Source organism: Castanea sativa, chromosome 7 (genome assembly GCF_040712315.1).
Source record: "Castanea sativa cultivar Marrone di Chiusa Pesio chromosome 7, ASM4071231v1".
Lineage (NCBI taxonomy): Eukaryota > Viridiplantae > Streptophyta > Magnoliopsida > Fagales > Fagaceae > Castanea > Castanea sativa.
The window spans coordinates 32491438-32508220 of NC_134019.1; the positions used below are offsets into that span (position 1 = coordinate 32491438).

At 37.1% G+C, this 16783-nt stretch overlaps 1 protein-coding gene across 1 annotated transcript; it reads left to right on the forward strand.

Annotated features, from left to right (window-relative positions):
- Positions 1-6357: 6357 nt before the first annotated feature.
- Positions 6358-12515, forward strand: LOC142643521 (serine/threonine-protein kinase SRK2E). The gene is made up of 9 exons (XM_075818179.1): positions 6358-7068; positions 8403-8477; positions 8562-8663; positions 8743-8796; positions 8887-8979; positions 9287-9379; positions 10634-10738; positions 10819-10917; positions 11874-12515. Exons 1-9 carry the CDS (start codon positions 6892-6894, stop codon positions 12165-12167), a joined length of 1092 nt encoding a protein of 363 aa, XP_075674294.1. The 5' UTR covers positions 6358-6891; the 3' UTR covers positions 12168-12515.
- Positions 12516-16783: the final 4268 nt, after the last annotated feature.

Sequence of the window (16783 nt, forward strand, 5' to 3'; positions counted from 1 at the left end):
GTGTGGTTAGCTTCTCATTCTACGTAAGAGCTTGGCCTAAGGACTTCTCAATCTCCTGCCTAAGCTCCAGTTCAAGTCCAGCCTTCTTTCGAGAATCTTCCACCCACTTCTCGGCAGCAAAGACTTCCTAGATGGCCTGTGGTGAAATATCAAAATGGATGCACTATTAGTAACGCAAGTCTTAAGTACATAAGAATGTTTCTTACGATAAGGTGTAATGAGAGGATAAGTTGAGGATAAGACTTAGATACTCACCAGGGCCAAGTCCCTTTTTAGTGAAAGGAACAGATGCGGCTGGTTCATCTTGTCTAGGGCGTCCATGTCCTTGGGCAGAAGAAGGGGACGTTCCAAGGCGTCGGCCAGGTAGAGAGCATGGCCTTGTTAGAACGCCCTGATGCTAGACTGGCAGGAGATTGGTGCCCCGTCCAGTTTAAGCTCGGGAGACCAGTTAGCCGGTGCACGGTGCACCTCGGCAAGGTCCCTGTTCTCCCCGCTTTCTACTGAAGAGGCACATCCCTTGCCTTTGCTAGGTTTTTTTTGTTGTTGTTGTTGTTGTTGTTGTTGTTACTTCAGCTTCTTCTTCCTCTCCGCATCTGCCTCCTCGGCCTCATTCTTCCTCTTCTTCTTAGGCTCTGGAATAGGAGGCTTAGGATTGGAGGGAGGAGGGGGTGGTGGCAAGGACGGAGGGACCTACGACCCACCTGTTCCCTTTTTGGAGACTCTAGCGCCCCTCTTATGCATCAGCTGCCGTAAAGCATCCATATCTTCTTCTTCGGAGCTAGAATCAGGCTGTGCAATTACCAGACCTTGTATGCTCGAAGTTTCAGCAGGCGTGCGTTCCTCGTCCGAGAGGATGACGAGTTGCTCCTCTTGGGATCTCTCGGCTTCCACGAGTTGAAATTGGTCTATCTCCTTGTCCAACGATTGTTGCGAGGACGCTTGCTCTTCTCGGATGGCGGTTGTCTAGGAGTGGGCCAAAAGAGGAATCGTTGCGATAGGGCGAGTGTACAGGACGATGGTGGGATCGTCTGGGAGTTCGTGGTTGGAAAGGAAGTTGGGCCGTGCCACGTCTATCCTTCTACGTCGTTTGTCTCCCGCGATGATCGCGTTGTCGATTTCTTGGAAGTCTACTGATATAGGGTCGTATTCTAGTATCAGGTGGGCAGCTCTCACTTGTAGGTCTTCACTCACGAAGACTTCGGAGCGAAGGACATGGTTCAGGTCGGCAACGTTGTAGAGGCTAAGACGTGGGCATACGTGTTGTTTATCTATGAAAAGAAATATCCGAGAAGAAGAACATGGTCAGACTAGTGATAAACATCAAGACAAAAAGCAATAATGTGCAATAAAGATTAAAAACGATAAAGGCAATGGGATTGAATCAGGGGTTAGGAAATCTAACTCCTAAGGAGTTACACCTGGCTCTCCCCATTCAACTGGGCAATAAGGACCGTCAGACCAGTTTCCTGAGGCGATGAGGTAGTCGTCTTTCATGCCTTTGTTGGATTTGGGGAGGCAAGAAATCAGCCTAACGATGCTAGACCTGGATTTGATGCAATATCCTACATTTTTAAATTTATGGCACTCGTACATATAGACAACGTCGTGCCATGTGAGGTTCAGACCCATTTGCTCGTTCAAAGCATTGACACAACCTAAGACTCTAAACATGTTTGGTGTGCATTGGTCTGGGCATAACCTATGGTTGCGAAGGTATTCACTGGTCACGTTTTTCATGGGGAGGGTCATCCCACCTTCTATGAAGGCGATCATGGGAATGAGGACTTCTCCCTCTCTTCTAGCGTTACCTACGGCTTCTACTAGGCAATATCTTAAACCTACGTCATCAGGAATCTGGTATTTGGCCCTAAGACCCTCCATATCGGCGTTAGTATCAACTAGACATTTAAATCTACCCATTTAGTGGGAACTAAAATGAAAGTTCAAGGAAGGAAAGGGGTTTAAATGGTGGCCGAGGACAGAAGCCGAGAAGGAATGAATAAAGGAGAGTGAAAACTTACGAGAGTTGGCTATGCGATTCTTCACGAGCTTCTGGAGAGAAAAGGTAATGATTGACACTTAGATGCGATTGATTTCTGAAAGAATGAATGAAGGTACCGGTTTCCAGGCGTTTTGATGTACGGGAGGCGGCCTCGAAATTGAAATTCTCCCGCTCAAGTTTTCAGAACCAATCTGGGCCGTTAGATGTGTATCTTACCGTTGAACATGGGGAACATGATGTAACTTGCGGTCATAAATGCGCGTATTCCGGGTTTCAAAGCGTCAAAGGCGCTTTCAGGGAACGAAAGGACCCATACACGCGTGGCGGTTTACAAAGCGTGTGGAAGGTATACTGGTCGGTTCAAAACTCTATTTCTCTCCTCGGATGAGAGGGAAAAATAAAGTTTTGAGGGGCTATTGTGGGGGGTAAAAGCTATTGAATAAACGTTTGGGTTTTGGGCCTGATCGGTTGGTACCAGTTTATTTTGATCAGGGCCTCTAGGCCCACAAGTCAACCCGCACTGTAGTAGTCCGAGAAGTTGTCCGAGGAGGAGTTTTCCCTCGGATAGGTCCAGCAATGACCCTGGGACTTGCTAAATGGGTTAGAGGCAGAATTCTAGAAGAATTGATGGGTAAGAGGGTGATCCAAGCACCCTTTAGAAGTAGGAACATGTGAGAAATATTTAAGGAAAAAGATGCTACCACCACATTAAAGGCCCTGCATCTATCTCCCTGGCCGCATTAATGGGAAAATGACATCTGAACAGTAGAATTCAGCCTTCCTGCTATTATTTGAAGACTTCAAGAATGTGGTAGATGGGACAAGTATCCAAGGAGAAGATTTGTATGACACGTGGATGAACCAGTGAAGAAGAAGAAGTATATAAGGAGACGAGAGAGGAAAGAGAGGGAGATTTGCACTTTCTGCTGAGAAAAATAGGAACTAAGAATTGTAAACTTTGGCATAGAAGGAGAATATTTATACTAAGCGTCCTCGGCTTACGTCCGAGAAGGTCTCTTTGTCATATTCGTTTATCATTTGCACAGATTGTGGCATTCTAGCCTGTTAATCAAACTTCCAACATCTCAAACCTAGATTTCAAATCCATACTCTACAAATTTCATTGTATAAGGCTCATTGGGCCTGAGCCCAATTCTAGTTTTTGGGTCCGGGTACAATGTGCACTTACACATCCCATGAGAAAAAATCCACATGGTAGAATCTTAAAATAGAAATTTAAAGAATAATACTTAAGTACTGTATCTAACTCTTGCTCTTTTTATTTTACCACAGTAGCACCTCAAAAATATGTTTTTTTTTTAGCCAAATTGAAGATCATTGTAGCCAAAGCGAATAACTATTGCAAAAAGAGGTCTCACTCTGGCTCTCTAATACTTTTCAAATTTCTATAAAATGTTAAAGCATCTCTATCAGTATGTGCATAAATGTGCAAAATGGAGAAAGTAACTAATTTTACACATTTTGAACAAAAAAACACCCACATCAGTGGGTGTAAACTTGTGTATAAATACATAATTGCTACAGTAATAGTGCATATTTGCACGGTTACAGTAGCATGTGCGTTTAATATCTTAATAATTTTTTCTCTCTCCTCTTTGTACCTAACTCTCACCTCTCTTTCTCTTTTTCTCATTTCATCAGAGACTCTCTCAGGGGCACAACTCTCTCTTTCTCTCATCTCATCAATCTTTCTTCCTCTAGCTTCCGCCGATTGCCACCGTCGCCGATCTCTCAGGCGTCAATCTTGATAAGTGGGTTTCGATCCATTTTTTATTTTGCTGGGTTTGTTTGTTTGTTTGTTTTGTTTTTTTTTGTTTTGTTTGTTTTGTTTTGTTTTTTTTTTTTTTTGAGCTTGAGGCTACCATGATAGTGATTGTGGATGTGGGTTGGTGGTATCGGTGATTGTGGATCTGGTTTTTTGGTTTTTATTTATTTATTTATTTATTGGGTTTGTTTCTCTTTTTTTTTTTAATTGGTTTTCTTTGGGATTCCAGTGTGATCAGCTTGTGTGAATTTCGGTGTCGATCTTGTTGCACAGTGGGAGCCCGGAGGCATCGATCTTGAGAGAGATGATGGCTGATGATGGTGGTTGTGTGGGTTGTGTTAGGCCTGTGAGAGAGATGGCAATGTTAAAGAAATAAATATTTTTTTTGAATAAATGTGTATAATAGACAAACTAATGTGGGTGTTTTGTAAAAATGAGAGTGTAAAATAGAAAAAGTAGGTTTTAGATGTGCAAAATGGAAAATTTTTTACACATACTGATAGGAATGCTCTTACAGTGCTTAACAACTTTGGAGAGTACTATATTGTTTCGCATAACTTTTTCTACCTTTTTTTTAAATTCAAAATTGCACTCTTTGTTCTACAAGAAAAATGAAAAAAATTTGATGAATATTTTAAGTGAATGTTATAGGAACATAAAAATGAAAAAAAATTGATCAATATTTTAAGTGAATGTTATAGGAACATGAAAATTTGAATTTAGGGTGCATTTATGGGTAGCTAAAATAGAAAAGTGGGTATTTACTTCAAAATTGGGCTAAAGTTTAACTAATGGAATGTGGATGCTCTAATAATTAGAAATTAATTAAATATCTTTTTTTTATTATACAAGATAGTAACTCTACTCTAATCTAATTTATGTATATATATATATATATATATGTGTGTGTGTGTGTGTGTGTGTGTAAAACTCCTTTCTAGAGACTTGAACCCCGGTTTTTACATTCACACCCCACAAACATTTATATTTGTAGAGCGATCACCGCACTAAAGATGCGCGGTGATAATTAAATATCTTTCTAGATATATTAAAAACTCTTCTCTCATATATAAAAAATAAAAGTAAAAACTAGTGGTATTGTTATGAATTGTGATGCACTTATTAATTGACATCATATGTAAAGTAAAGAAAAACCCACAAAATATTAGTGAAAACAAACAAAAAATTTATTTTAAATTATATGACAAATTTCCAGCATGTTCTATCAATAAATAAATATATATATATATATATGTATGTATGTATGTATGTATGTATGTATTATTATATATATATATATATATATATATATATATATATATATATATATATGTATGTATGTATGTATATTGGGGGGTCAAAACTAAGAATAAAGCTTGATGAACAAGAATCTTTTTATTAGGGTAGATTTAGCTTAATTTTATATTACGGTATTTTTTTATTAAAAAATTTAGAAATATGATACAAGGGAAATCAATTTATCACAAGCACAGCTTTTATTAAGACAGATTTTATTAGATGGAATATAATACATGTTTTTTAATGCTAAAATAAAATGCGCCTGTCAGCTGACCAATCAAAGTGTTCAATTTCCCAACGAAACCCGAGGAGCCAACCATCACATTGTGATTCCACACCTGCCACCTTATCCACAAACACCAGATCAGTCATTCAAAATAGAAAGTTCTTTCGTGACTTGTGAGGCCTTTATCCACTTGAAGCCACATTTACACCACTTTCACTCTCTTTTTCAATAATGCACAATTATTTTTATATAAAAAAAATACACTCCTAGATAAATTATTTTTAAAAAAAATTCAGTTTCCTTTTCTTTTTTCATAAATTTTTTAAAAGTATTTTATAAACTAATATTTTACGGAATTTGCTAACAATCCCCTTAAACTATACTTCAAATTACAATTTGCATCCTAAATTTTTCGAATGCATATTTTGCACCTTAAACTATGACTTTTGTTACATTTTGCACTCTAATGTTAAGTTTGCTATTAACTTGGATGAAAAAGTATGACATAATGTAAAATGACCTAATTACCCATCTTCTCAATCCATTAAAAATAAAGAAGAAATTACACTTTACCATTTTAAACTATACTCTTGATTACACTTTGCATCATACACTTTATATTTCCATCCAAGCAAACTCAACGTCAGGTGCAAAGTGTAATAAAAGTCATAGTTTAGAGTACAAAATATGCATTCGAAAAGTTTAGAACACAAAGTGTAATCTAGAGTATAATTTAAGGTAGTAAAGTGTAATTTTTCCTAAAAAACTCTTTTAACTTAAAAAAAAACGATAGTTTTTAAATTTATAACGTCAATTCTATAATGATTGTTTCTAATTATCAAATTAAGACATCAATTGAATTGAAAGCCAAAACTAAGAAATTTTAGTCTTTAAGCTAACTAGAATCAACCTTTAAGACAATAAAATAGTGACATTGGGCAATGCCTTAGTGAAATAATTAAGTAGACAACAAGAATACTACTACTCCTACTACATCATTGTCAGCCCAGATAAAAAAAAAAAATCTCTTTACCTCGTTCCTTTGCTTTCCTTTTGGATAAATCCACTGAAAGAAATAGATGGAGAAAGCGTGTAGTAGAGTAGAGCTTTTTTGTGTCTTAGAGAGACAGACACAAAATACAAAGCACACACGCACGCACACTCACTCACTCACAGAAAAAAAGGTGGATGAGTTCACGAGCTGATGAGCTCTGTGTGTGTATGTCTCTCTGCAACAAAAATCTCAGGAAGTGAAAACTCTCTCTTCAGTACTCTCACGCCAAGTGTTGAGAGAAAGAGAAGTGGTTGAAATCTTCACGGGCTCCAACACTTCCATACCCATCTTTGGCAGTCTCTTTCTTCTTCACCCACCACCCACTTCCCTCCACCTCATCACCTCCACCACCTCTCTATCTCTCTCTCTTTCATCTTAGATTTCTGGGTCCTTCGTACTTTGCTCACAAGTTTCAACCTTTGATATTGTCACAATAAAAATGATAGTAATGTGAGAGATTTTTGTAGCTTCAGTTTCAGCTTCAGCTTCTTTTTAAGTCCTTGTTGTTTCATAGTTTGAGAGAGATGGATCGGACAGCAGTCACAGTGGGGCCAGGAATGGACCTGCCGATCATGCACGATAGTGACAGGTACGAGCTGGTAAAAGATATTGGGTCAGGAAATTTCGGAGTGGCAAGGCTTATGAGAGACAAGCAGACTGATGAGCTTGTTGCAGTCAAGTACATCGAGAGAGGTGAGAAGGTTAGTCTCTAAATTCCACTTTCTTTTTTAACTTTTCGTTAATGGGTGCTTGAATTTAAGCTCAGTTTGATTATTGGGTTGAGAAATTTGAGTGCTTTGTTATTATTTGGTGTATTTCATTTTGAGTTTTGAAGAAGTTGAGAGTGCTTTATTAGGTTTTTGGTTAGTTGGTTTATTGTCCATGGTAGTTGAAGTTGATCACGTTTCTTTTAGAGGATATTGTGTGGATTATTGGATTCTTCATGTTACTTAAATTTATTTGTAATTATATTTCAATTTTGCTTCCGTTTGCATTCTTGTGGAATAAAATTGGTTTGTTGGTTTTTGATGATTAATGGGTTTCAAAATTCTTTCGTGAGATTTTGAACCGAGTTAGGATCAAAATTATTGCTATTGCTAGCTGTTTTAGGATTGTTGTGTGTGTATGTGTATGGGGGTTAAATTTGCCTGGGATTATGCCCATATACGTGTTTTTATTTAAATTTCACCTTGTTGGATGTTTATGCTGAGTTTTATGCTTAATTGATTTTTAAGGATCAACAGAATTTTTTTAGAAGATTTTGCAGTCTTTTCTTTATGAAGTTTAGTAGTAGGGTCGATGTGTAAATTTGTTGAAATTGATTGTCTCTTTAACTCTTTGGTTAATAAGATTTTGTGGGAAGGGGAAGAAAATATGGTACTTTGACAACTTAAAGACGATATAACATCTGCCCTCCATTTGGTTGTTGAGTGATGTATGGTTCTTGTTAATTTGCTAATCACATTTAGTGAAATGCATGTCAACAAGACGGTAATTTTGTTAGATTATGGATATTGTCTGTATTCTCAGAGCTGAACTGGTAAAATTTAAATTTAAATATTTTAGTTTCATGTCTCCCTGCTACATCCATGCATGTTGGTTCTTTTGTGGTCTCTAATTTGGGATTGAATTTTCACACTTTTAAGAGTTGGATTAAATAAAAATATGCAGATATTGGTAACATCTATATTTTCGCATTGGTTGTTTAATTCCTGAATACTAGAAACTGTTATTAATATGGCACATAAAGGAATTTAGACAATATTAGTAAATTATTTTTTTGTTTGAGTTTCATCAATTATGCAAACCTCCTTAGACAGTGTTGTTCAAGTTGTATGCTAGTCATCTAGCATAAAGTTTTTATTTTTTTGGTTGGTATGTTACATATGATATACACCGTGGATCTTGAACACATAACATCACCCTTCATCCCATTACTGTAGGAGGAGGAAATGCCAGTTGAGCTATAGCTCATTGGTGTAGCCTCACATAAATTTATAATAGTTATTAACTAGCTTTTATATTGTGTTAACAGATAGATGAGAATGTACAAAGGGAAATTATAAACCACAGGTCATTAAGGCATCCCAACATTGTCAGATTCAAAGAGGTCTGCTCAATTCCACTATATTATCATCTGTTCTCCCCAGGGAGTATTCTGAAATTTAGTAACATTATGATGGTGCAATTATAGGTCATATTAACACCAACCCATCTTGCTATTGTGATGGAATATGCGTCTGGGGGAGAGCTCTTTGAACGGATATGCAATGCTGGGCGATTTAGTGAGGATGAGGTTCCTATCTGGCATGTTGATTTTGTTTCTGAACGCACCTGGGTTTATTTTTTAAAATGTACTATGTCTTGGGTTGCAGGCACGCTTCTTCTTCCAGCAACTTATATCAGGAGTTAGCTATTGTCATGCCATGGTATGTGAATTAAGTTTTCTATTTATAACGCAGTCTTAAATAATACTACTGTGTCTAAGTTGGATTCCTTTCTCTGCATCTCTTATAAAGCAAGTATGCCATCGTGACTTGAAATTAGAGAATACATTGTTGGATGGAAGTCCGGCTCCTCGTTTAAAGATTTGTGATTTTGGGTACTCCAAGGTATTATTTCTCTTTTCTTGTTGTTGCCTTTATTTGTACATCTCTGGTGTGTTTTTGTGATTTGGAATCTCTAGTCTTTGCATTTGAAACTTACAGAAGCACACCATAGGCTGGTATTGATACATCTCCTGTGGTATTTTCCTGCTAGTGAGTAGTGATTTCATTAAGATATATTTGCCATCTTTGAACAATATGGTGGTTTGATTTATGGCAATTGGTTTCTCTTTGAATGTGCTATACCTTTTTTTTTTGTTGCATCATCGGTTGTCAAATATGCATTTTTTGATTTTTTTTCTTCTGTTCTTAGTCCTCAGTGCTGCATTCACAACCAAAATCAACAGTTGGCACCCCTGCATATATTGCTCCTGAAGTGTTACTTAAGAAAGAATATGACGGCAAGGTAATATAATTTCTCATTGACATGAATTGTTCTATTTAAAATGTTGAATTCGATTCTGTCCAACTAACATATTTAATTATCTCATTCAATGTTCCATCATTATATTGTTTGTCAGGTATTCTAGTTCTTTCTGAATGTACTCATTTATAACTTGATTATCATGGCTTATCCAAATTTGCCTTGTCATTCTGCAACCATATGCATTGGCATCATGTTACAACGATAACATAAGGTTAATCTGTTTGTAACTCAGTCTTCAGCGCTATAAAATTCAAAGTTTTGAGTTACTTTAACCACATTATAATAATTTTCATGAATGATAGGATCAAACTTTAACACTGAAGGCCTTAACAACTGCAGTTGCAATAAAATTACAACTAGGTTCACCTTGACAAATTTCAAAGCCATGACTATGGGTGACTAGCTCCAACGGTCAGATGAAGTGGCCTTTGTTTTGTAAATTGGCTACTTTTGTTGTTTAAAAAGAAAAAAAAAGGGTTTTTGATTGTTAAGTCAGCAGTTTACCAGGCTTTCTAAAGTTCAATTGTTTCCACTGCCCAATGTAGATACGACTATGGGAAAGTAATTCCGAATTGTTTTTATTCTCATCATAAGAGCTGGTACCTATCATCATTGCAGAAACAACGACAAACATTCATAAACAAAAAACCTGGACAAAAACGAAACCAATATTTTTGCTTTAAAATTGTATTCATTGTCATTTCATTTGCACTCAATATATGCTGTCCCCAGAAGACATGAGAGAAGAGTTTTATGGTTGATCTATTGAAATTTGACAATTGAGACAAGTTTTAAAGTTTATGTAGCAGGGGAGGTGGACAGTAGGGCTGCTGACAAAGAACCTTCTGAAAATGTCAGTGATGAATTGATTAATTTAAGAGTGTGTTTGGCTTTTGCTTCTTTCCGGTACCTTATTTGTGTAGTGTTTACTTTATCAAAAGATATGGTTTTTGGTAACTTTTGTGTTAAATGTGATACAAAAAATTGAATGCTAATTTATTTCAAAAAAGCTAAAAGTTAGATTATTTGCAAAAAATATGAGACAAATTTTAAGCAATACCCAAACGCACACTAATGTGATGTTGTGATTGTCTTCCTAACAAAATAACTGGATAAATATCATGTAATAGAACATAATTTATGGATGAAGTATATCTATTTTACCTTGCTCTCTCTTGCATTCAAAATAACAGCTTGATATATTGTACTAATATCTTGCTTCATTAAATTCAGATTGCAGATGTGTGGTCTTGTGGGGTAACCTTATATGTCATGTTGGTGGGTGCATACCCTTTTGAGGACCCTGAGGAGCCTAAAAACTTCCGAAAGACTATTCATGTAATTTATCAAGCCTTGTCATCAGTGATTGTATAAGCTCCACTGAAATGCTTGACTAAAATAATTGGATGTCTTTGCAGCGCATTTTGAAAGTCCAGTACTCAATTCCCGACTATGTTCATATCTCTCCTGAGTGCCGCCATTTGATCTCAAGGATATTTGTAGCTGACCCTGCAAAGGTCTGTGCACTTTCTAAGTACATGAGAAATTATATATGTTACTTTCTGTGGTACAATTGCTACTAGTCCTTTCCTTCTGTCATTGTTACACATTTATGTCATTTGATATTAGATTTAGTTGTTAGTATATAATTCAAGAAAAGTTATAATGTGTTTATTTCTTGCTTGTCCTCTCCCTTGGTATGTTTGTCAAACATTAAATAGGTTCAAAGTGAAGATCTTCAATACAATTAGCATGCATAAGCATGTGCACAAAACACATACCTAATTCTGCCTTCACACTGATGAATTTAAAAGATGCAGAGTGGCTACCAATCATTTCATAGGCCATAGGCCCAACTGGTTCTCCCACCTGTTTATGTAGAGTTAATGTAGTAAATAATACAATGTGAAGTTAGCAGTGTTACCACAATGTTTTAAGCATTTATAAAAGTTGATTTTTTTATTCAAAAGTGAGGGTGTAAAAGTGATATTATTTCTCACTTTTAAAGGATGCATTTATCTCCACCCACTAGGATTTTTGACCCTTCCCTCTCTTGCTTCTTCTTCATTTTTCTCCCCATGCTTCAATTACTAATAAGTTTATGATTTAACAAAAAAGAATTTATTATTATTATTATAGGGTAGAAAAAATTGGGGTAATTCTAAATGTTCACTACCCCCCTGACATGGGATTATCAATCATTGATGAAGTTGCATCATGCAGGATTGTGGGAGTTGAGCCATCACAGATGCTCTTAATTCTAGAGTAACTAACTGTAGTCTATACTGGTGCTTCTGATTCTTTATTTAATTGCAATACTTATTCATATTATCATATTTCAAGTATAGGCTGCTTTTTCTATATAATAACTATATTTCTTTCAGCTTTGTTAATCTTTGTGCTTTATATTCTGTACAATGCTGTCCCTGATTGACTTTCTAATTTGAGTTCCCATGAATTCACTTGGGAACAGAGGATAAGTATTCCTGAGATAAGGAACCATGAGTGGTTTTTAAAGAACCTTCCGGCAGATCTCATGGATGAAAAGACAATGAATAATCAGTTTGAAGAGCCTGATCAACCCATGCAAAGCATTGATGAAATCATGCAGATAATCGCTGAGGCTACCATTCCTGCTGCTGGGACCCCCAGTCTCAACCAGTATCTGACTGGCAGCTTGGACATTGATGATGACATGGAGGAGGATCTGGAGACTGATCCTGACCTTGACATTGATAGCAGTGGAGAGATAGTCTATGCAATGTAATGGGATTGATTTTCTGCCGTGGTTGAGGCGGGTGAGCTGGGAAGGCCCATTTCCTTAATGAAGTTAATGTTCATCTACTGGGTTTTGTTTTATGCGGGTGTGAAAGATTAGAGGAAAAACTTTTACACCTTTGCAATGGAGGATTCTATGGATTGAAATTTGTACATGTCAATGTGAAACTGTTCCTCTTGTTTCTGTTCTGTGTATCACCTTTTCTAGTGATGTATATGGACCTCAAATTTTTAATTTTATGCTTTTCCACTTTCCAAGTGGAATGTGTATGGCACTGTGTAACACTCTTAAGAAAGTAATATGTCAATATTTGCCAGTTAGGTGTTGTTAGACAAATTTGTTTTTGTTTGGTTTATTTTGTATGGAAAATAAGCGTTATAATCTGTAAGCAGTAGGAGATTGGTTTAATATATATCTCGAGCAGTCGAGCTCAAGTGAGAATGCATGCTTGTCTAACACCACCTCTATTGATTCAAGATCAACTAGATTAGCAAAAATACTCAGCAAGGAAATGGGTCATACTTGCAGTTGCATTTAACCCCCAACTAAAAAGTCAGACACCCCCATATGTAAAAACTCTTGTGGTCTGTTTGGATGCCCAAATTTGGGCTATGGATTTGGACTTGAGAAGTCCAAATCCAAATTCATTGTTGGGGTTACTTAAAAAGATAGGGATTTGGATTTAGGACGAAACCATATTGGCATTGAAGTTTGTCTCTCTCAACTCTTCTCCTCCTGGTAAACCTTTGTATCAATGGGGTTGTATGGGTTTGTCTATGGGTTTTTGTATTTTCTATGAGTTGTTTCATGTTTGTGGTTTAGTCTCCATTTCTTATTTTTGGTTTGTATTCGGGTTGTGCGGGTTTTTTTAATTTTTTTGGAATTATATAAGAGGTTTAGTGAACTAGGTTGGTCTAGTTTTGTTAAGGAATTGTTGGATTTTTTAAAATCTTTTTAGAGTTCAATGTTGGACTAATTGAAAATGCAAATTAAGTGTTTGATGAAATGACTTTGTGAGCTGCGTGTGATTTAACGACTAAGATGACTTTGATATCTTTCTCCACTTAGTATGGTTACCAGGTCCTTGGAAGTATTTTGTTTGTCTAAATTAGGTGGCTGTTTGTGTTTTGGCTGAGCTGAGTATGATTTTTTTTACTTCGATTAAATATTTTCTTTACATGAAAATTTTACTTTTGTCTTTTGAGCTTTGTTTTAGATCATGTACTTTTTGAAAGATTTGCTTGTGTTTTCCATATCATGTTTCTAATAGCATATTTTCAAAAGTGAAAAATACAATTGAGTTGAGTGTTTAGTAGTATTATGTGTTTTTTTTTTAAAAAGAAAGTATTTTGTGTCTTGTCAACATCATATAGGTCCCACAATTTTCAAAACAATAACACCACTCAAAACTGTTGTTGAAAACTGTTCTTGAAGTATTTTCAAAATACAATATCTAAACACTTTAAATTGAGAATATTAACAAACACATAACTCAAACACTCTTTGTTAAACTTTCCTACCAAACTTTTATTTTTTTAAACATTGTTTTAACTTTCTGACCGAACAAACCCAATTCTCTCTTTATCATTTTAAATGAGAAACAAAATATATTAGTAACAAAACTATTTACTCAGCTAGATACTAAAAGCAAAATTTAGAGTTTAAAATTTGCATCTTCTAAGAGAGTTTGCTATTATATCTCTATAGGCACAAAATTTTTTATCACTGTAATAAAATAAAATAAAATACAAAACAACTATAAATAATTCTTCATGTGCAAATATTTCTACTAGTTCAGAGGCTCCTATTACAGTGAGAGAATGTAGTCTTAAAAAACAATAAATGGCATGGAAAGAGGTTGTAATTTCTTGCAGCCTCTTAACTATTACTATTTCCAATTTAGCAAAGCATGGAGGTTGGAGATTCCAATTTTTTTCATCTTTTACAATCAAATGCTCCAACTACCAACTCTTGTAGTCTCAATTCAACTTAAGCACTAGTTTCTCTGGCACTAAGGGAGGGGTCCTTGGCTCTTGGTCTCTTAGGCAGTAGAAGTGAGTGTTCCTTCTTGTAAGGCTGTTGGGTTCCCTAGGGTAACTAGTTTTACCGGTAGGGCTAGTGGGTTGTCTTTTCCTTTTTGGGGTTTGGGAAACACTAGAGGAGGGATGGAGAATTTGACGAAACATTGGCGTAATTTGTCTCTCAATGAAAGGGAGGGAGGCAAACTGGCGGTGAAGAAGGAAAGAGCCAACCAAGAGTTTGCTCTCGTGGCAAAATTTCTAACAAAACGTGTGTTGAACAGTGAGGCAATTGTGAGGACCTTCAGCCCTTTGTGGCGAGCCAAAAATGGTTTTAAAGTCCGTGATGTAGGCGAACATACAATGCTTTTTGTGTTTGATAATGCAGAAGAAGTGAACAAAATTTTGATGAGTGAACCCTGGAGTTTTGATAGGCATCTAGTGATCCTCCAACGATTAGAGAGCTCCACCTCGGTGCATGCATTGAAGCTTGATTCAGTATCGATATGGGTCCAGGTGCACCAGATTCTAGTGAGCTATCTGAATAGGGGTGTGGTTGAGGATTTGTGTGAAGCAATTGGTGTGGCGGATAGAAGTGCAATTGATATTGAAGTAGATCGAGGCAGTTTTCTTCGAATTCGGGTGCGTGATGATATTTCGATGCCTTTATGTTGGGGTCGAGTGTTATCAATGGAGGATGGCGAAGATTGTTGGGTGTCATTCAATTATGAACGTCTTCCCAATATTTGCTACTGGTGCGGTTGTCTGGATCACTCTGATAGGGACTGTGCGAAGTGGATTGAAAGCGATGGAACCTTAGATAGTAGGGAGAGGGAGTATGGTCCTTAGATTCGGGCAGCACCAACCCAAGCGAGGAGTAAATTTGTGGTGGTGGTTCATGGTTTCTATGAGGCTAGGAAGAAGGGTGGTTTTAAGTCCAAAATTTCGGTGATTGTGATTCAAAAACTGGTGAGGAAAGAGAGCAGGGGTCAGGCCAACCATGCCAACTTAGCGGCGGAAAAGGTAGCAGTAAATTTAGAAGAGGAAATCACGAAAGAAATTAATGCACCTGAGAATTCCATACCAGAAACGGTATAAGTGTTAACTGAGAGTAATAGTAGAATTAATGGAGAGAATAATAGCGGGAATTATGGAGTTATTGATGGACGTAATGGTGATCCACTGGAGGACCAGATTCTAGAGATTGATAGAGAATTGAATAGTGTTGAAATCTCTGAAAGAATTGAAGGGGGTGAGGAGGTACACGTGGACAGCCCAAATGTTGATACACCAAATAAGGCATTCGAAATTTTAGAACCAGGTTTGGAGGCAGGTGCTGGTCACATGGCTCCCTTAAGTTCTTTGACTGATGAACTTAGCAGAATAAGCAAACCCGATACTCAAGGAAGGGCTTCTAGCCGTGAGGGAAAGGAAGGTCATGCAAAAAACAAAACTTGGACACAGGTTGCTTGCTTTGCTCAGAAAGGTGATGCTCAGGCAAAGTCAGAAGCAACTGGTACTTCTAAATGTTCTTTCATGGAGATTGATGATTGTGAATTACCAAACAAGACGAGATTGGTTGATCATGACAGTAAAAAAAAAATTTCAATGGTGGAGGCTGCCTGCCAGCCCCGCCAAGCGCAACGAATCTCTTATGTTGGAACTGTCGAGGGCTTGGGAACCAATCGACTGAACAAAAGCTTGGGGATACTATCCGCGCACAAGATCACTCAGTTGTGTTCTTAGCCGAAACATGGCTGGATAAAGTTAGGCTAGAAGATATTCGGGTCAGACTGAATTTTGGTGGTATGGTTGAAGTGTGTAGAGATACGCGAGGAGGGGGGATAGTAATTTTTTGGAGAAATGAAGTGAAGTTTTCTCTAGGCACCTTCTCCCCAAATCACATTGATGGTATTTTGAATAAGGGTAAGGAGGATGAGTGGAGATTCACGGGATTCTATGGAGAATCGGAGACTAGTAATCACCATTTATCGTGGGCTTGTCTAAGGAGACTAAGGGGTAGAAATTCAATCCCATGGCTTTGTGCAGGTGATTTTAATGAGATTACATGGAGTCATGAGAAGCTTGGAGGGAGGCAAAGACCAGTTAGACAAATGGAAGATTTTAGAGATGTTTTGGATGAATGTGGATTTCAGGACCTTGGCTTTACGGGAGGAAAATTTACATGGTGTAATGGGCATTCGGATGGTTTTACAATTTGAGAGAGGCCGGATAGAGCGGTTGCCACAATGAAATGACTAGATAAATTTCCTACAACTAAGGTAATTCACTTGGAATGTGGTTCATTTGATCATAAACCTATTCTTATTTGCCTTAATGGTATCCCTAAACTTCGACAAAAGCTGTGGCATTTTGAGCATATGTGGTTGGAGGAAGAGGGTTGTAGAGATACGGTAGAAACGGCTTGGTTTTTCAATGCACCCGGTCAAGCTATGACTAGGGTGGAAGGGAAGATAAGCCATTGTCAAGCACAAATCAAATGGTGGAGTCGGGTTGCAATTGGGAATATTACTCGGCTATTGAAGAAAAAAAAAAAGAGTTGCTAAGAAAGGCGGAAGATGAGGC